The sequence below is a fragment of the Pieris napi genome, chromosome 16, assembly GCF_905475465.1.
Source record: "Pieris napi chromosome 16, ilPieNapi1.2, whole genome shotgun sequence".
NCBI classification, from domain to species: domain Eukaryota; kingdom Metazoa; phylum Arthropoda; class Insecta; order Lepidoptera; family Pieridae; genus Pieris; species Pieris napi.
The window spans coordinates 6,740,700-6,762,403 of NC_062249.1; the positions used below are offsets into that span (position 1 = coordinate 6,740,700).

A 21,704-nucleotide genomic window follows, 5' to 3' on the forward strand; every position below is an offset into this window, starting at 1 on the left:
TAAAGTAGCCATTACTGATACTTTTAGAGTAAAGTTTTTTTGGAATGTGATTACATTTTTACGCATGTTGATTATTTTATGGAACTTTCATGATACGTTTATAAATAGGAGGAACGAACCGCGCTCATTGGGAGGATGTTACCGAGAACACGCCGCTGACTTTCGTGAATGATTGCGTCTCATTCACAACCACAGTATCAGCTAGATACTGGCTAATTGATTGCAGACATGTTGAGGATGCTACTAAAATGGCTACGGAATTATACAGGTAAAGTATTTTCGAACTTATTTAGATTTTTTTACACGCTTTATATTAGCTTCACCTGTATTTATGTATGTATGTATGTATGTATGTATGTAACCGACTCCTTCGGACTCGATTTTGACCCACTTTAAACGGACAGATTTAATTCAAACTTTGTACACTTATAAAGAATCAGCGACAATATAATAATTTCATAGGTTTATCTCGTAAAAGCAATGAAATTTTTTTTAAGTCCACAAAGCAATACAATTAAATTGAGTCAACACGTATTGCTGCTAGGACTAAAAAGTGGAAAATAAATATAGTTAAAAAAAAACTATAAAACACGCTTTTAAAGCACATCAAACTAAAAAGTGAAAAATTATTCCTAATTTAGGCTGAAAATGGTAATGAACGAAAAATACTGGTATTATTGTGAAAAAGCGTGGGGTGCTCTGTGCCATATTTTTCGTCTATCGAGCAACCCACGCTTTGCGTGCTTTATAGTTTTATAGTTTTTTTAAACTATATTTATTAGTTTTTAGGTTTCTAAGAAAAGCTTAGTCGGGCAATTTCTGACCCTACTTTACCAGATTTATATGATTGTTTTATAGTGTTTTAAGAACTTTATCTACGAGTATATTTCTGTCCATACAATCTTTAGGAATTCCTTTCTAGCTTGCTTATTGCTTGGAAATTGGGTGACGATATGTTATAAATTACGTTCTTATTCGAAATAAACCACTATATTATTTCTGCTTTCACTCTGTATAAACATGAAATTAAATTTTTTTTTCTTCCTAGGGAGGCAATTCACGTACCATTTATGGCCCGTTTCGTAGTGTACGCGAAACGTACGGATGAAACACAGGCTCAACTACGATTGTTCTGCGTCACAGATGACAAAGAGGACAAGGCATTGGAAAGGATTGAACGGTTCATCCAAGTCGCGAAGAGTCGGGATGTAGAGGTAAACAATTTAAAATAAACCTATAGGTATTTTATATGATGTACTCCAATATTGTAAAGTGATAATTTAGGAGAAAATAAATGGGATTATCGCATACACATATTTCATAGGAATATTTCAGTATACATAAAACAATTTTAATAATTTTTCTCACTGACTACAAAGTACTGAACGTTACTGAAGTTTTATTTGGATACTTTCTACTTTTGCTTATTAAATTATACAAACCAATGAATAAAACAAATGACTACGTAATAAAAATGTCTTTGTCTATATTACGCGATGCAGTGATGATCATAAAAGGTAAACTTAAATATATGCACATCTTCGTAACTTCGTGTATAATATACCATTTAGTTAAAATTAGCCAATCAAAATAAGGCTCACATAAATCTAATTGAATTCCAGGTTCACGAAGGTAAATCTATATACCTAGAATTTGGTGGAAATCTGGTACCAGTAGCAAAATCTGGGGAGCAGCTCTCAATACCATTCAGAGCGTTCCGAGAGAACAGATTAGCTTTCCCAGTGATGATCAAGACCCAAGACCTAGAGCCTATTTGCCGATGCCAGTTCATGAGGGACCCGAAGGTGCCTAAAGGAGAACCTTCGCCGACACCGGTAACTTTTAATCCACATATTTTTCAACATCTGTTTAAATAACGTTGAGGCATTTGCTCTGCTCTGATTGGTCGTCACAAGATTCATACTTTTATTCATTAAGTAAGAACTCCAAACTATTGAACAATTAAATGATAACAAAACAAATTAAAATAAAATATGCTTTTTAAAAGTAAAAGAAGAAATCTCAATGATTAACCAAAGCAATAATATTAATCAACGGTTATTTAACTTAATTAACTCTATCATAACATTCCCTGACATTTTAAATGTTTCACGGTAAAAAAATAATATTTACAGCAGCGCGATTTCATATCAGAACTTATATCTTATAATTATTTCATCATTTTTTATATACGTAACGAATATGTCTACGATTGTTTAATACTTTCTGATTCAGTCAGGAAGTTAATTTTGTTAACAGTATTAAAATATTACTGTAATGAATGTTGACGCTTCGGTGGACGGAGGAATTGTAACCAATTTATGTTCCAACGTCACATGAATTATTTTTTTTATAAATAAATAATTTGGTTTTTAGATCGCAGTATTAAACATAATGGCTCCTGACGACATACCAGCCGAGCGAATATCTCCAGTACAATCTGACAATTTGCCTCGTCGTACTGAGGAACAGGAGAGGATATGGCGACAACGGCTTAGTGATCCAAGGTATTTTCTGAAAATACAAAAAAAGTATAGTTTCTTCAACTATAAATGATTATTATTACTTAACTTCAGATAGATAAATATTTTATATGCATCGTTTAAAAATATTACTTAAAATAAAATTGGAAACTTCCAAAGATCCTTGTTCAACTTTACAAGATATCAGATTGATTAATATTTAGCCTTTAAGCTACGGTTTCCTAGAAAAGCGATGCCGTTATCTAACGGCCGTAATGTAACGTCGGGTGACGTCACCCATACGTTGTCTATAAATAACATCGGAGTAGGTTTTCTAGAGAATGTTTAGCGGTGCCCATATTTAATTAGTACAATAAGTGGAAACGTGACTTGGACGAGCGAAAATGTGTTTTTTTGCATTATGTTAAAAAGTAAAGCTGGCCGTTATTCTAGGAACGGCACCGTTTTTCTAGGAAACCTAAGCTTTATTAACCTCCTGCCACTTCGCAACATTAAACATTCATTCAGTATGAAAAAGTACCTTTAAGGGGATTAACAGTACGAACTGTGTATGGAAATTTTAATACTTGAATTCAATACAATGGGCGCTAATTTATATTTATATTTCGGCGGTAAACTGTCAGTGTTGCGAGGCCACAAATTTTCACACACATGAGGTAAGGTTTTGGTTAAAAATTGTGTTTTTATTACATTACAGATTAGAAGACATATGTAATCTCCTGGGTAAGGATTGGGTGGCACTTGCGTATGAATTGGGTGTAAGTGTTGCCACTGTTAATCAGATACAGGCAAAACGTATCACTACATCTGAGCAGGCGCAACTTATGCTCAAATTGTGGAAGACTCAATCTGGGACCAAAGCCCTAGGTAATACAAAAAATTGTTATAATTTAGATTCTTTTCCATAATAGTTATGGAAAATCTAAGAAGATTACAAATTGTAGATGTCATTTATGTATATTATATTTAAAATTTAAAATTTTCATATTATATGGCAATGATGCAAAATATGGATTATGTTTTTTTTGTATTATTTCTAAATTAGGCATACTTTTAAAATGCTACAATGCTTTGCGTATTGGATTTGAAAAAATAAATTAAAAAAAAATTACTCTAAAGGATTTAGAACGTTTTCGATGTAAATGTTTTTTCTTAATTTTAAATAAAACTTTGGTTTTAATGACACTAAAAATGGAATTTGATGAAACAAATAATATATCTTATTTATTTTATTTACAGATAATTCATTAGAATTGGCTCTATGCCGTATAGGCAGAGACGACATAATCGCATCACATTCAGAAGGAATTAACGAGCGAAGAATTCAACGTAATATTTACCAAGAGAGACAGGAGTCAGAAGAAATAGAGGCATATAGAGGTATTTCACATATACCTGTACTATTTCGAATATTCTGCAAATATAATTTTGCTCTTACAAAAATTATTTTTTTATTTTCACCTCAAACATACATACAAAAAAACAGGTTTCATTATTAGGCAACGGGCGGCCTTATCGCTTAAAGATGCGATTTCTGCCAGGCAACCCAATTTTTTTTGGAAAATCAAAAATACCTACGAGGTTGAAGCACACGTGAATAAATTATTAAAAAATATATAAAATCACATGCAAAACTAAAATCTAAAAAAAAATAATGATACTAATAAAAAAAATGTTTCACGTTGAACAAATATTGATATAATATGATATGTATATGTTAAAAGGACTAATGGCGCTCCTTTCTAACAACCTTTCTTCTTCTTTATATTGAACTCGACCTTTACATCTGTTTCTTAATAGTTTTCCTCAAATTTTCCCATTAATTGCGCACTAAGAAAAATGCATTGAATCGTGTCACGCATTGATGCACATCCGTTAATCAAACTTACTGGCGTAAATATTCGTGTCTTACTTTAATTTATAGTGTCTAAATAAACGAAAGGAAATTTTTATAGTATGGTTTCATTCTTATGATAAATAACTAATTTTTAAGTAGTTGATAGAGCAACATTTGCGTTTTAAATTATTCACGGTATAATACAGTGCCAAGCCATTATAGTAATTATTAAACCATTAAGACACTTAATTACTTATTCAATTTTGATAAAGCTGAAGAGGACAACAAACTAAAAGACATCATGGATGACAGTCAAATATCTGAGCGTACACATACAGAGGACATGGATCAAGACGAAGCGAAATATTCACCGGAAGAAAAATCATTCGTGGATAAGAGTGAAGTTGAAAGAACACCTACACCAAGTGAAGAAAGTGAAGATGAAGGTATTCAAATCTCCGTTACTAATTACTCTTTCCAATTTAAGGAAAGTGGTTCAGTTCAAACTTTGTGTAAGTTTTTTTCCTAATTTTTTTAAGTTAAAGTTTAATTATTATGTTTCATATTTTATTTTGGATATTTAAATATTTTTATGATTTTTTTAAGTAAAACATTTAATTTTTATATCTTAATAGGTTTATATGTTTGTGAGTAATCAAATGCATAAACATAAATACTTACAGATGTAAAACGTAGTGTCGCTGAGAGAAAACAGCAAATAACAAAAAAATTAAGTTCTAGTAAAGTACCAGCATCTAAGCAAAAGAAAGAAATTCGCGAGGAGATAATTGAAATTAAAACTCAAATAAAACCAGACATAAAAAAATTCCATGACATAGAACAACAGGTAGGTAACATTTTATTGTTTACGCTTTATATGTCATTCTGCTATAGTTATACTAACATTATCTTTAACAGGTAAAAGATAAGGAACCTAAATTAGAAAGAACTCGTTCAAAAACTTCGCCAGAAACTACTGATGCGCAGGAACATCAAGAAACCGAAACTGGCAAAGAAATCATAACTGAAAAGAAAGAAGAAGTCAAGGAATTTAAAACAGAGCCGTTTAAAAAGTTTGACCCATCATCACCGTCAAAACCAACACCAAAACATTTACAAAGGCACATGCGCAATGAATCGATGCGATTTCCATCGGGAGATTTCTCCAATATTATTATAACTCCTAAAAAATCCTTAACTACTGAAACCACTGAAACAAAGACGTCAGAAACCAAAGAAACTGTAACGAAAGAAATAATTTCTCAAAAAGAAATAGATAGAGCTAGAGTGGAAGAAAAATTGGACGATGGCGAAAAATCACCTGAGCTTGTAGAGGAGAAGGATGTAGCTGAAGCCACATTAAGGGATAAAATAAGTGTATTCGAGACGAAAATAATAAAAGAACCACAAGTTGATGCGAGTCAGACAGTAAAATTAACAAAAGAAGCTCTCAAAAAACACACAATGGAGCATGATCAAAATATTGAATACACACATGAGTTTGTTCGAGAGCAAGCAAAACAATTAGAAACGGAAAAACAAGAGACTCAAAAAACTGAAATCTCTTCAAAAGAAGTTGAGACTGTAAAATCAGTTAAAGAAACCATACAAAGGTTTGACTCAAAAGTAATCATAGAAGATAAATCTAAAGCCTTTACAAAATCAACAAGAACCGATTCAACAATAGTACAAGTATCATCAGAAGAAGACAGTGAATTTTTGAAAAAATCCACTGATTCTGAAACAGAGACAGAATCTCAAACAACAATTAAAGCCGAAAAAGATAAATTAAAAAAAGTTGACATGAGTAAACAAATATTTGATAAAAAGACAGGATTGAAAGATAAACTAGATAAGGATCATGACAGAAAGGACGATAATGATGATAAGCCACTTATTTCTATTAAAGGAAAAATTGAAAAGCAACTTACTGATGAGTTAAGAAGTAAAGTTAGTGAAGAAGAAATTACAGAAACGTTTGAAGAAAAGGATGTATCAGTAGATGAAAGCAAAAAGAAGGTATTTTGATATTTTTTATTAGATATATTCATTAATAATATTTTTTGTATAAATATGTAACTTTATTTGTCTAGGCTGATACTCAGCAATCCGTTACAAGTTTTAAGTCTGAAATAAGTAAGACTAAAACAGACTCTGGAGATTCTGAAGGACCAGAAGATCACAAAGCATCTGCTGTTGAAAAACAGGATTCGTTGGCTGATTTACAGCAAAGTACTGAAAAAGATGTTAGCTTCATTTCACAGACTGAGTCTAAGGTAGGAAACATATGAATAAAATAAAATCTTTTTTCCTACTCAATCACATCTTTTCTTCAAAACATGGATGATTCACAGTAGGTTACTTATTGTTTTTACCCAACAAACTCAAATTTAGTGCTAAGATCACAACAGACATCTACATACATAAAAAATTGCACCGCCTTAATTATATATTGTGAACACGGCAAGCGTTTTGTATAACGACTTTTTCGTTGCCTGCAAACAAGACATCACAATGTACAAAAACATACGTTATTTATCTATTCGACACTTATTACAAACTTGAATCTTATAGGTTTACTCTAAACATAGAAGCGATTCACTAGACGAAAGCTCACAATTTTCGGATTTAGAGGATCAAATTGGTATGAGTCCTGCTCATAAGCCATCTCTTGAGAAGGTTGAGGAACCAGAAGAAATTACTTCAGAAACAATAGAATCAGCTCGCTTGCAAACGCAAGAATTTTTGCTGTATGAAACTCAATACACTTCACAAACACAGGTTGTTTCAATGGAACATAAAGAGGCTGTTAAGGTAACCGACAACATTAAATAGTAGGTGTAGATTTCCCAATATAAGTTTAACTTAAAAATATATATAATAAATAGCCCATAAATTGCTTGATTCAGGGTTATAATTGATACTATGCACATTGTATTTATTTTTTAAATTATCTTAGGCACAAGTAAATATGTAAGATAAACATATGCTAAAATTAATTATTGTTGTAGATTCCTCCTAAAGAATCGCCTGTTATTAGTGCCAAGGCACGGCAGTTTATAGAAACCGTTCCAGAAGACGACTCAGTTCAAGAATGTTTCTTCTCAAAACGTATTTATTCAGACTCATTAGAGGACTCTGAACACACTGATTCGCGGCGCCATTCAGAGGCCGAATCATTAAAATCAGACCAGTCTGATATGAAAGCCAAAGTTTCTTCATCTGACTTTGATGAGAGGGCAGAATACGAAGAAACAGCAGATTCAGGTAGTGGATTCGGAGATGAGAAGTTTGAGGAAAGTGTAGGTTTTACCTCCATGAGAATCGACCCTAAACCATTAGATTCAGACAAGCAAAGTTCAAGCACTAGTGAAGAAAAAGAAGTAGATGTTGTATTTAAAAAAATGACCCCTAAAAGACATTCAAGAACTGAATCTGTTTCAATATCAAAATTAAGTGATTTGATGACTGATTCGGAACCAATGAAACTAAAACAAGAATTTCAAATAGTTGTCACTGAAGCCGAAGAAATTGACAAATCATTTGAAAAAGATGAAGTATCTGATAAAATTTCTTCAGAAAGTAGCCGAGAAATTGAAATGTCTGATAGAAAATCATCGGAAGGAATTTCAGATAAAATAAGTTCAGAAGATGCTGTAACTGACAAAAAGTCATCTTCAGAAGATCATAAAGAACGTGAACAAATTCTAGAAAAAGAGACTACGAAATCTGTGAAAGATATTATAAAAGACTTTGAAAGTACAAAAGTGGAACTTAAGGAAGATATTGCAGATCTTGGTAAGTACATATTAGAGACAAAAAAATAGTGCGACAATGTGTTTAATTGTTTTTTAAATTTTAGATACTAAGCGTCAGTCTGTAGCATCAGCAGAATCTGGGTCAGTGACTGAACTCCGGTTAGAAGAAAAACGACCATCTGACGCTCGTAGCCTGACAGAATCGAGAGATTATACCTTTGAGGAGTCAGAGGATGATATCGGAACACAGGGTACACACCTTGACATAAAAGACAAAATGGATTTAAAAGACATCGAAAGCAAAAAGTCACTAGGTAAATCACTGTACACCCAATTTATCATTGTTGACTATATTACATACATAATTAATACCAAGCATTAATATCCGTTATATGATTAATACTTAAATAATAAAATAAGATTTAATATAATTAAGCCACAATGTAATAACTGAAACATAATTTTTCTATAATCAGCATTTTAATTTTTTAGGTAAAGAAGAAATGCCAAAACTATCCAAATTAATACATGGTGATTCCTTAGATGATGTTGAAGCTTTTCCTGAAGATCATGTTGCAGATTATGTACATAAACTTCCGCATATAGAAGAAATAAGGTCAGAAAGTTTAAAGCAGCGCTGCGATATACGCGGTTTAGATTTACTCATTGTTTTTTAACATTTCTTTTCTTTTTCCAGTTTGGATAAAAAAATTACTAGTCAATTCTTGGCAAAAGAACGAGAGGAACAACTGCATGAAAGCACTATTAGTACAAGTAAACAGTCGCAAGATGTTACAATTGTTTCAAAAGATGAATGCCATGCAACATCTGAAAAATCCTTAGATAAATTGATTCCTATTGCTAAAGCAACAGATACAGACACTTCTACCCAAACAGAAATAAACATTGGAGCAGAAGGTGAAAAAATAACGACTACTACGGTTACCGAAGTGATTATGTCAGAAACTGGAGACAAAACTACAAAAGTAACTGTAACAGAAAATACTAAATATCCATCTGGCCAAGAAACTATAACTACCAAGGTTTCAGAGAATGTTTTGAAATCTACAAAGGAACAAGAACAATTTATGACAAGTAACTTACAGTCTGTAGAAATAGAGGATGAAAAGTTAGAAAGAAAACATGAAAGTATTGATACGCATGTAGATACAAAGATTGGCGAAGCAGGAGAAAATATAACTATTACTACTACAGTTAAAAAAATTAAAACAGCTTCAGGAGATGACATAGTCCGGACTACTATAACGGAAACAACTAAACATCCTTCTGGTGAAGAATCTGTTTCTACTAAAGTAACGGAGTCTATCACCTCACAAGAACAAATGTTTAGTACAGTATCAGTGTTAAGAAAACCGGAATTCGAAAAACAAAAAACCCTTAAAATGGAAAAAGATACTGAGGCTCAGTCTACTCATACTGAAGTAGATATTAAAACAGGTGAAACCGGTGAGCAAATAACAACTACTACAACAGTAGAACTTACAAAATTGCCATCTAGTGAAGAAATACAAAAGACAACAATAACAGAAGTTGTTCAATATCCTGATGGCAACCAAACCACTTCAACTAAAGTTTCGGAGAGTATACAATCTAAAATATATACTGAAGAATTAACATCAAAATCTTACAGTGACATTGTTGTGGATAGTAAATTTACAGATAATTTTGACGAAATTAAACAAAAGAGAGCACATGTCATTGAACCTAAATTTGATGTAACTAAGATAAGAACTGATACTCTTAGTAAACTTGAAATCGCAGAAGCTATGGGTGATATAAAAGAAACAAAACAGTTTATACCTAAAGATTTACCTATTGATGATATTCCGGAAATTTGTAAAGAACAAATCAAGCCAGTAATTGATGATATCTTACAAAAGGGAACAATAGCAGCAGCTGCAAGTCGGAGTCCTACAATTGAAAAAGACGTTAAAAGCAAAGATGTGACAGAAACAGAAAAAAGAAGTTACGACGCAAAAGTTCCTCAAAAAGATGAACGGCGACATTCTTGTATCAGCCCTGCTATATCTCTCGAACGAATAGCAGAATCTGAAATAGAAGCAGAGGAAGAATACTCAAAATCAAAGAAAATTACCAAATTTATCGAACATAAATCTACTGGGGAACTAAAAAAATCTGATTCTGCGATGAAGGAAATGGCGGATAATATTGAAATTATTATTAAGCAGGCTTCTGAAGAAGTTGACTTGTCTTCTGAAGAGGCAGTATTTGAGAAAGATGAATCATCTCCACAAGAAATTACAGAAACTACAAAAGAATGTTCTACTGATGACCTCAAAAAAATTAAAGAAAAAACAGGTATTGAAGTACGGGAAAAATTGCATAAGGGTATTATAATAGAAGAATGCAAAATTATAAAAGAAAGGCCAGCATTGATGAAATCTTTATCAAAGGATAGTGGTGAAATAGTTATTTTACCTAAAAAGAAACATGCTCGAACTTTTTCTGTACAAAGCTCCCCAGATGAAGTGGAAGAACAAATTTATACAGACTCTGAATCAGGTTTGAAAGTATTTTTTATCATTTACAACGCCGATTGTAACTGTTTTTCAACCAATAGCAGCCTCATATCGTTAATTATTATAATAAATAAAAATAATAATATTGCTTATTTTACGTAAATAAATGTATTTAGCAATAAATTAGTTCATTGAAGTATCCACATAATTTTATCTTTTATTTTAGATATGGATAAAGCAAAGGTATTAGAGATTATAGAACCGACATCTGATATGGAAGGTAAAATTATCGCTACTAGTTTTGATATTAGGAAGGTTAAAACTGACTCTCTAGATGATGCTGATGACTTTCCTGAAAAAGAGGTACGTAAGGATTTATATTGAAATTTGCTTTACCTGTAAAAAGGAACAATCATTTGCAATAGAAATGCTGGTGTAAGTTTAAACGCTTTATTATTACCATTGCAACACTATTCCTCGTCCGGCAAAAAAGCGAATACTCCAGCCAAGTCATAGGTACTTCTGACAACATAGCCCATGTAAATTCCGCAATAGAAATTATTTCAGTATACTATACTAGCCCTAAAATACCAAAGAAAATTCATTTCGTGCTTCGCTGTTTTGCAACTCACGTGGCAGCGCCGAAATCTTTACTTAGTCAATGGAAACAGACATCTGCGAAGATTTAAAATCCGTAATGTAAATACCAGTGCAGCCCTGGCCTTTGCAACATTTTCAAGTCGTGGTGCACGCGATTGACTATCCCTAATCAACTGGTGGCCCTATACATACCCCAGGAGCCATTGATAATGGCTTTAATACCTGTGAATATATATACACAATGATATCAACAATGACAAATTAATTTAATTATTATATCTGGTAGGTATCGTATGCACAGCTTTCTGCGTATATTTATTTTTCTTGGTATGTGTAGAATGAGAAACAATGTGATTATGTAACACTCATGGTTCTCCTGTGTATCTTACAATGTTATTAGAATAAAGAAGAAATGCTAATAGAAGCAGAACTGTATTAGTATTACCAAAATCATTAACATCGACACGCGAATGGAACTCAACAAATGTAATTTTCAATTCCACAACGCTCGTTAAGTTACTAACAAAGCGTTTGCACAATTATTTTCTGCTATGAATTTCGCAGATTTTGTTCCCCCGCTGAAAGATGATGCGGCTACAGTTGAGTCAAATTATAGTTCGCATAGACTAACGATATTGTATAAGTAAATAACTCCTTGGTGGTACAATCGTGCATCGTAATGAATATTACATCGTTTTTTGAGCTATGACTTTAGTTAATTTGTTACTATTAAGTGTATGCCGTGAAAGGATTGTCGAGTTGATTATGAAATATACACGACGTTATTATAGAATAGTTTTGTTTCTTAATTCAAATATAAAATCACATAACCTGAGTTAGTAAATGTATATTTGTTAACAGATATTTATACATACTTGTATTGTTTTTCTAGAGCGAATTTTTCGAGGAAGGGAGAGATATTGAAGATCCATTAACTTATGAAGAAGACAAATTGTGTAGAAAACCTGATGGTCCAAGTGCTAGTCAGTTCAAAGATCAAACAGAAGACAAAACACAAGAAAAATTTGTGAAAAAAACTCATTTTGTAGATAGTATCCTGAGATCTGATTTGGTTTCTAAATCGACAACAGAATCGTCTGTAACCACTGTTGTGTCTACATTAACGAAATCTTCGGATGAAGAACTAAAGTCGGTTGTAGAAGACGGTACATCTGCCGATTTTTCTAAATTAAGTGGTGCCGACTTAATGAAGGACTCTTCTAAAACGTCTCTTGATCACAAAGATGATTATAGAACTGAAGACCAATTTGATGACCGTGCAACTCCTGACTTATCGAAAAAGTCTTTAGAATTAACAAAAGATTACTCCAAATCATCCATTGATAGCAAAGATACCTCCAGAGATTTTGCAACAAATGAATTATCTAAAGACTCAACTGTTGATTTAACCAAAGATTTCTCGAAAGCTTCAATAGATAGCGTTAAAGAAACTCGTTCTATTGACGAGAAAACGTTTTCAGAAGATCATTCATCCTTGGATATTTCTAAGACATTGGCGTCTGATGCATCAGACGGGGTTAGCAAAGAAACAGATGACGACAAATCAGCGTCTAAATTTGCACAACAAACATCAAGTTCCTCACATGAAACTAGCAGGTTCTTTAGTGAATATGAAGATAAGTTTGATAAAACAAAAACAATAGATACATCTGAACAAAGTAAGGATATATCGTGGTCATCTGAGCAGGCATTTAGTCAATCTAAGACTGATATAGTATCAGATATAAAAGTGACATCATCGAAAGTTACTATAGACAAAGTCACAAGTAAAGAAACAGACAAACGTGTAAAAATAGCCGGTGCTGAAGATGCACTAATAGAAGTTCATGAACAAGATATCGATGAGTCTACTATTGATGAGGAAACTGAAATGAGAGATATGAAAGAATTAAACAGGAGATGTTCAAACCTTCTTGAAGATATATCAGCGCAGGGTGCGTTGATAAGGATTGATTCAAGTCATGTAGCACATGGTTAGTAACGAGAAAATATCTTATTTTTCGTATGGAGTTTGGGTTTTCTTCTTCAATTTTACTGATTATTTTTATGATAAATAGACTCATTAGACAAACTCAATTTCCAATGAAACTTATTATAAAATAAAGTACAAAAAAAATCGTCCAATATGAGAAAAATAGCTCTCCAAACATCTCTTCCGCGGATAAAACTATTGAAATAATTCACGGTCGTTGTAACCTAACAAATTTAATCTTTTGCATTATGAGTCTTACCCACAGTAAAAACCCTTTGTTTAGGATACTAGGTTATTTTTACGGTGCATTTTGCTTGTTTGTTCAATTTTTATTCTATAATTAAAACTTTTTAGACCTTGTATCAAAACTATCAAAGACTCCACCGCCATCTCCTGTGGATCTTACAATTCGTGATAAAGCGAAAGCTGGTGAAAGTTCTGGCGACAAGCAATCCGGGCTACAACTAGCAGGTGAGTTCTAGTTTCTAAAAGTAAGAGTTCTTTTCTTTGTGTGTGCTTCACTGCTCGTTTCTCTTTTGGTTTGGATCTTTCAGGAGTGAAGCGATAAGAGATTTATCGGACAGTATGTCGATAATAGCTGAAACTAATATGAAAAGAGATTTTACTTTTTTAATCGACTTCATAAATCGTTTTTTGTCGGATTAGTGAGTCGGCTTCGTATATTTACACAGCATAACTATACCTTAAAGTAAAGAAAAACATCGCTTTGTCTAAAAATATTGGTTTTTTAGAATTAATAATAAGTACATTTCCTTATGTTAAAAAAAATACTATACATTTTCAGGTTCGGAGACGACGTACCTGGATGCAAGTAGACAGTCACCGAGAGCGTCCTCTGGCGGAGATAGTTTTATTAGTGAAACAGACGCTCATCAAAGCGGTTAGTTAAAAAAAAAGTATATAAGTAGTAAAGCTGGAAATAAAACATATATATTTTACACGTAAAATGCAAGTTCTGCGGTAAATAATAGATTTATTTGGGTTTGTTGATTACCCCTTGATGGCGCTAATATTCGGCGTATTGACGTATGCGTAAAAATAATGTATTTCATTAAAAATTAGTTTTGATAAGCTTATGCGTAGTAATGGCAAAGTATGTAGTGTCATGGCGAAACTTTACTCATTGTCAAGTAGACACAATAGATGTTAATTATTTTCGCCACACTTTTTATTTAAGCCAATTATCGCATGACTCAACTTTAAACAATATTTGAGGAAATAATGTATTGACAGAATAAAAAATTGCTACACGAGACATGACTAGCTGCCTTTCACCTAAATAATACTTTCATTATGATACACGCTAGGATTAAAATATCATTGGACATTAGTTTGTTTTGCAACTGTCACTAATGAGCAGCAGTATGGCAGCAGCGGTATGGCAATTTGAATAGCACAGTAAACTTTACTTTCTTTCTTGCGGAGCCCTTACGTTGCTTTAGGTAAGTGGACCGACGGTGTCAATCGTAATCATGTATCTTATCGCTTTTTACTAGCGGTACTGGGTTTTCTGTCTTTCGCACAATTTTTTTTTAACATTGTGTTACTTTGGGGTAACGTTTCGCTTTGATCACAATTTTTCTTGTTTATTACACAAGCCATTTCACAAGCTTATCATCAACCATCAATCTACTTTTTATACTTAATTGGCATTTAATCCATTTAACAGGTGTATTATATATTATGAAGAAATACTTTATTGCTATAAATGTTTAATAATAATAGTCATGGAAAAAAATTGCACCAAATTAAAATTCTAGCACATACATTATTATTACATTAGTTTATGAAATTATGAGTTTTCTTATTTGTTATTTGTTTTATTTCAGATGTATTATCTGATGCAACCAAAGTACTCAGCGCCGCCACTACACCAAGATCACCGTCAAAACATTTAGCTGATAATTTAGCTTTCGTAAATGTTGATAAGCCGACCATAACGAGTGGTGCCATGGAATTAGTTGATAGGACTATTGAAAAAAGTATCGACGTCATCGATCAAATTAAAAAAGAAAAACTTGCTGTTAAGATGGAGGAAATGCAGAGATCAACATCCACCGACACTTTTTACACTGAATCTAGAGTAGAAACATCTACTTCATCTTCATCAGTACATAAAACTGTGGAAGGATCACAATTAGTGTTTCAAAACATCGATCCAAAGGCAGTTATGACTGACATGATAAAAAAGTTCGGAACTACTACTAGTGAGTTTAGTACTGTTTTATCACACAAGGAAACCGAAGTGAAAAAAATATCTGGGCAAGAATTTTTTTCTGAAACAAAGCAGGTTTCTTCCTCTGACGACGATTCACTAATTATAAAAACGCAAACTAGTCATGAACTAAGAGGACAAGAGCACGAAATAAAGGAAAAAACTATAATTCGAAGAGATGGAGAACAGACAGAAACATCGCAAAAGAAAATGGAAAGAGCACATGAAGCAACTGCAAAAAGGTCTGATACTGAAACAAAAACTGTTTTTAAAAGTACGGATGATACGGATATAGTAAAAGTAGAGAGGGAATTTACAGAGCAAGGCTTGTATAGTGGAAGGCAAACCAAGTCGGAAGAGCGTATGACCGCACTTAAAGATGAAACGGTTAAGAAAAAACATGAGGTTAAAATATCTGAACGAGACTTATCGCATGAGCAATGGGGAAAAGAATATTTTACTCAACCAGGTGAACTGGAGGATATACATGAGGTTGATGACACAAAAACTAAAGTAGCATTTGTAGATTCGGCTCTAAAGATAGTAGAGAAAGATGAAGTCGTATCAAGCGTTGAGGTATCAGAGAAGGGTAAAGTAGTGAGTTCGAAAGTAGAACATCACAAAGAAGAATCTATTATAGAGAGTAAAGAACATGACGATTTAAGTTCTGATGCATCACATGCACCTAGTTTTAAAAGTGAAACTGCAGACAGACGTGGCTCCACAGAAGGAAGTCCTAAAAGTAAATCAAAGTCTTTCAAAAAAGACGATGAAACTTACGAAGTAAATTTTATCAAGGAAATACGAGTGTCAACTTCTCCAGTTAAAAGCACTTTTAGTCGAACTGGGAGTCAAGATACCCATTCAGAATCAGAGATAGCTCCCGAATTGCCCCATGATGCAGATACGCCTAAAAAAGAAAAGGTTTCTAAATCACCAGTGAAAATTTCCCAAAATCAAATAGAAGAACAAGTGTTATCTATTCAAAAATCAGAAACTGGGGATATTGAAATTGGATCTTCTAAATCTACCGTAATTAAGTCAGTTGAAACTACAATGACTAGTGATAGCGACACCGTGTTTGAATTAAAAATATTGGGTGAAGCTAAAATGGACAATGCTTCTCCAAAAGCAACTAAAATAGATATTGTATCACCAGGGGCCGTAGAGATCTCAGAAGAACAGAGTACTTCGAAGGATATTATGTTTAAATCTGCAGACAGCGTAGATACTGAATGCATGATTAAATCTTTAGAATCACATGAAGGTGAAATCTTACAAAAATCTATGGATTCAACTGTTAGTGCTGAAACCTTACATCCATCTGACTTTTCGACAGAAGCAGACTCAGCGTTTCTTACAGGAACGGCAACTGATCATAAAAAAGAGGAATTAAAACTAACCAAGGAAAAAAGTATGGAAGATATTTGTAGCAGTGGCTACGATACAGACCTCTCTTCTGCTGAATTTCAAGCAGCAAAACATGATAAAGAGAAGATTGATCTAGATACAATTATATCAAATCAACCATTAACTGATTTGTCTGTTTTAGAAAAAACTATTGATGAAGTAAAACAGTCACTTGAAGCCGCCCAAGTGGAAATTATAAGCGAAAAAAGTGATGGTAGTATAAAATATAAACAATCGCCATCAGAATTTCAATTTAAAATATTATTAAGTCCTGATCGACCTGAAGTTATAACAGAGGAACCTCAACATAGTGACGATATAGCTGCTAAAATAGTAGTAAGAGAAAGTGAAGAAATATCCGAAAGCATATCACATAAGTTAAGTTCTCATGAAGAATTTAGTTTGTCAGATACTGAAATGAAAGAAACTATTGTCATGAAGGAACCAAGCCCGCCATTAGACGCCGATGTTTCTATTAAATCAGATAGTGGGCCTCATTCTATTTTAGAAACTGAAAGTGAAATTATGTCTGATAGAGAGTTGTCATCTAAGGGAAGTCCGGAAGTTAAGCTGCGAGTCCAAAAGCATATGAAATCGAAACTAGGTATCACTGAAAGGCGTTCAGCTTCAGACATTGAAGGGTGGTCAAGTTCTGGAGAAAGTCACTATCAAAGTTTCGAACATTCAGAAAGTAGACCTTTGTCGTCTGATATTGAAGTTATGATGACAGCACAAAGTGGAACTGAGTTTGAAACAGCTTTAACAAGTCATGATATCTCATCTCAATCTCTTAGAACTTCGAAAGACTATTACACAGCATGCAGTTCTCTTGCGTCAAGGGACAGTGTGAAAAGCTTAGATTCGGATGCTTCCAGCCATGTAGCAAGCATCGATATATCTGATGCATCAGAAACTTTAGTTCCTTCGGCGAACGAATTAAAAGAAGAATTAATGGAAAGTAGTACATATGTAGAACAATTTCTCCATGAAACTGAAAAGGATCTTACAAAAAAAGTAAGTGAAGAGGATGATGACCAGAACGGTGATGAAGATAATTATAAGGAAGATGCAGAAGAACCAATTGGCAAAATGAAAAGATCACACGAAATGAGATTTCAACCGAAAGATATGATACCAGAGCATTTTCCTTTAGAAACCACTTCCGAAAGTACAGAATTTGATGAGGACTCCTTAAAAGATAAAGAAGGTTCAGATACCACTATATCAAGTCAATTGAAGACAGACGAAATTTTATCATCTTCAATTTCCAAGTTAGACATGTCATCGTCACAATCACAACTAGACTTAGATAAAGAAGAAGTCCAAGAAACTATAAGTAGAACTTCGTCACGTTCTGACCATGCAGTTCCATTTTCTGTTACAAAAATTGAAAGAACACAAAGGCAGTTTGTTGATATTGATAGTGAAATAATTCCAGTTGGGTCTGCTGAATATCAACAAATAGAACAGTTCGGGTGTATTATGACTGACTCTACAACAAAGACTTCCAAAGGAACTACTGTAGAAAAAACCGTTGTTCTAAGTGATTTAAGTTCTACTCCAAATATTGACGTTTCAACATCCTCCATAATTGAAGTTAAAGAAGAATTTGTTAAAAAATCAGTGCAAGATATTGGTGCTATACCGTTTTCACTAACTGAAAAGCCCCCAAGTACACGAGAATTTGCCGATGTTGAAGATGATATAATACCTGTTGGTTCCAAACAATATGAGGAAATATTAAAGTCAAAAAGTGACTCATCAGTTCCAAAAACAAAAGCGGAAAAATCTATTTTACCGGATGATGATAGATTAGAGAGCAAACAAAGTTCGGCTTCCAGTTTGAAGACTCAAGAATATATTTCAACACCACATACCCCATTATCAGCGCCCAGTCAAAGCTCTATTTCCACTGACAATGGGCGTGAATACATATTAGATGATATTTATGATATATCTGAAGCACCAGAACTTAAATCTGATGTAGTTACTGAAAGCAGCAAATCTGAACTTGTGGTCACAACAGACGATAGAACGTTGAAACATTATGAAAAAGAACAAGATTCACCTACGAGTGATGAATTTGAAATGGTTGATAAACCAAGTGAAATGGATGACTTCGTGGTAATTGAAGAAGTTGCCAAAGAAGCTCAGGAAACTGATCCAGAGGGTAAAAGCTTACAAATTAAGACGCAGAAATACGTCGTAAGACATGATACTGAGGTTGAGGACTATCTGTCAAAAACTACTAAAAAGCAAGAAAGTACCAGCAGTACCTCCGGGTCCTCTGATGATGACATGCAATATGAAATGGAACAAAGTAGATTACAAGCTCAGGAGTTAGCAGAAATTGAAGCTGGTAAACGCTGGATACAGATGCAGTTTGAAGGAGATCCACGTTACGATTATGAAAGGATTCCTTTAGAGGATATTAAAGAAGAAGAAATGACAGATTTCGATGCTAGTCGTATTGGAAGTTTAAGTTCCCAAAAAGAATCAATAGGCAGTTATGGTAGTTTTAGAAATTCCTACGGAAGTTTATCTGAATCGGAAATGGCCTCGCGTATGAGATTTAGAATAAAAGGAGAAAATGATGATATATCAATTAGCTCTCTCCAAGAGTTTGAAAACCTAGAAAGGGCTTTAATGGAACAATATCAACAAAACTCCTCATCTTCTCAAGATTCATTAAATGGTTCTTTACCCCGTCGGTATATTTTAAGTAAAAATCAAGGCGAAGAAATAGAAATTTCTAGTCTAAAAGAATTTGAAGGACTTGAATCAGCTTGCCTAGAAGCCCTTAAAGCAGAACTACTTGCTAAGCAAAAGGAAGCTCTTCTCTTGGCGGACCCTAAAGTTGTTAGTGGTAGTTTCTTAGAACAAGAAAAACGTTCTTATGACAGTAGTTCAGATAGCAGTCCACCTTTAAAAAGTGGTAGTCCAGGCCCGAAATCTGGGAGTCCATCTCAAAAGAATGGAAGCCCATCTCAAAGGGTTGGAAGTTATGGCAGCCCCTCACAGAAATTATTAGCAGATTCGGCGGCTATAAAAAAATTAATTGATCAACAACTAGCTTTAGAACAGCGTATGCAAGAGTCACGACCAAAAATAGTAACTGTTAAGAAGTACGACGACAAAGGAGCGTTCTTTGTTCCTGTTCCAGACCCTGAAATTTCAGAACCCAAAGCAACGGAAGTTATTGAAGAATGTGCGAAGAAATCTTCTTTCGTCTGTGCAGCTGCACCAAGTGATGGTTCTGCTGAATCCATTCCTGGTGATTGCGAAGAAATGATGAAAATTTTAGATCAAGAAGAAAAGTCAAAAGAAAAAATATCTAACACATTACGTGAAGGAGGCGTGATCGAAGTTGTTAGAACGACGACTGTCATTCAGCAGCGCTTTGTGGATGGAAAGAAAGTATCAGAAAGTGTAACCGCTACAGAAAGTGAGGGTGTTGATATTCCAACCAGAACATACCATGAAGAATGCGGCATGTCTCTTAGTTCTGAAATGTCTTCATCTTTAGCGTCACAACCTTCGGAAATGGATAGTTTAATGACGGTGTTAGACCGGCAGCACAGTGAAACGGAAATAGTATACTCCCGACATAGTGTGACTGTATCAGCAGAGAGGCCTGAAGATTTAGATATCTCTAGAGAAAGTAGTGCAATACGTGAGCTATCACCCTCATCCGGGAGGTCGGTAGCTCACAGTATTGTGTCTGGTAAACACTTTACAGATCCAGCCAGCGGTTCTTGGAGTGTTCAAGACGAAGAGTTAAGTTCTTCTGGAAGTTTTAGTCGGTGAGTTATATTGATTTTTCATTTTATTTTCTACAGTAGCAATAGGTTTGTTTCTATTTATAATTATCTTTCAGAGCCCGTGCGGACTTGATGCTTGGAAGTACAGATAGTTTGGAAGCAACAAGCTCAAACGCAACTCGAGCTACATACAACTATGAAGTTGATACTCCGATGACTGGGAGCCTTACATCTGGAGGTACGTGTAAATCCTACCATTCAGTACAACTCAATCTTATATCTTTCTAGCTTTATTGTATTATATGCAGAAACTAACTATATATCTTCGCACTTATAAATATTAGAGATCTCTCACCTTCAAACGTCTGCTCTATATCCAGAATAGCTTATTCATAGCTTAAGAAAATATCATGTTATACAATATCTCATTTCATTGCTATACATTAAATTTGCGGAAAACAAAACCCCGTAACGAGGATATAATTATAAAAAAACCATGATTTTGGTATTTTATTGATTTGGCCATAGTTTAGTAGCCGCTTCAGTTTTTATGCGACATTGTAGCTGTTTGTTGACATTGCGTTTGATTCTTTATGTTTAGTGCGAATTTAAAAAAAGAATATAGTTATTCACGCCAAAAATATCTAAATTTGCAAAACAGTCAGAGCTCGGTGTAATTTTACTACTTTTTTATGTCGTATCAAATAATAATAAACGTCGAATTATATTTTATGTCGTGATAGTAGTCTATGCGCAATGTCATGAAAAATCTTTAATTTAACGCTGTTAGGCCTCATATACTGCTGAGGAAAATCGAATACGGGGTTTTTGTTTCTAATGAATCGCTAAAGCTAACCTCTATGTACTATCGCTATGAAGCTTTTACTAATCAGAAAGATAACAGCGCTACCACCTCCAGGATCGAACACCATGGTATCGTCCCTTGATACCCTGGACCCTGTCACCGCGGTTCAAATGGAAAGCCTCGAACACCAATCCACTAGTGAGCAGTACTCACACTTTGAGGTCCATGAACCGGATTCAGATACTGAGAGATTGGTGAGTGAAATTAAGAATCTGTCTATCTATGTCTATGTTTTTGTCCTTAGTGTTTTTCCAATATTC

The 21,704-nt window shown here is 33.8% G+C and overlaps 1 protein-coding gene across 7 annotated transcripts in view; it reads left to right on the forward strand.

The window, feature by feature from the left end:
- LOC125057046 (ankyrin-2-like) overlaps positions 1 to 21,704 on the forward strand; it is a 62,139-nt gene that overhangs the window by 36,938 nt on the left and 3,497 nt on the right. For 5 of the 7 annotated variants that reach the window (XM_047660479.1, XM_047660476.1, XM_047660480.1 and 2 more), the window contains 22 exons: positions 109 to 268; positions 1,049 to 1,214; positions 1,623 to 1,835; positions 2,377 to 2,507; positions 3,181 to 3,350; positions 3,723 to 3,863; positions 4,593 to 4,766; positions 5,004 to 5,167; positions 5,239 to 6,339; positions 6,414 to 6,596; positions 6,895 to 7,134; positions 7,332 to 8,118; positions 8,183 to 8,392; positions 8,571 to 8,694; positions 8,776 to 10,622; positions 10,806 to 10,942; positions 12,072 to 13,173; positions 13,527 to 13,643; positions 13,978 to 14,073; positions 15,023 to 20,621; positions 20,696 to 20,817; positions 21,484 to 21,638. In XM_047660479.1, the coding sequence (XP_047516435.1) occupies positions 109 to 268; positions 1,049 to 1,214; positions 1,623 to 1,835; positions 2,377 to 2,507; positions 3,181 to 3,350; positions 3,723 to 3,863; positions 4,593 to 4,766; positions 5,004 to 5,167; positions 5,239 to 6,339; positions 6,414 to 6,596; positions 6,895 to 7,134; positions 7,332 to 8,118; positions 8,183 to 8,392; positions 8,571 to 8,694; positions 8,776 to 10,622; positions 10,806 to 10,942; positions 12,072 to 13,173; positions 13,527 to 13,643; positions 13,978 to 14,073; positions 15,023 to 20,621; positions 20,696 to 20,817; positions 21,484 to 21,638 (13,139 nt within the window). The remainder of the gene's footprint in view (positions 1 to 108; positions 269 to 1,048; positions 1,215 to 1,622; positions 1,836 to 2,376; positions 2,508 to 3,180; positions 3,351 to 3,722; positions 3,864 to 4,592; positions 4,767 to 5,003; positions 5,168 to 5,238; positions 6,340 to 6,413; positions 6,597 to 6,894; positions 7,135 to 7,331; positions 8,119 to 8,182; positions 8,393 to 8,570; positions 8,695 to 8,775; positions 10,623 to 10,805; positions 10,943 to 12,071; positions 13,174 to 13,526; positions 13,644 to 13,977; positions 14,074 to 15,022; positions 20,622 to 20,695; positions 20,818 to 21,483; positions 21,639 to 21,704) is intronic. The other 2 variants (XM_047660478.1, XM_047660481.1) reach the window with 2 other exon arrangements.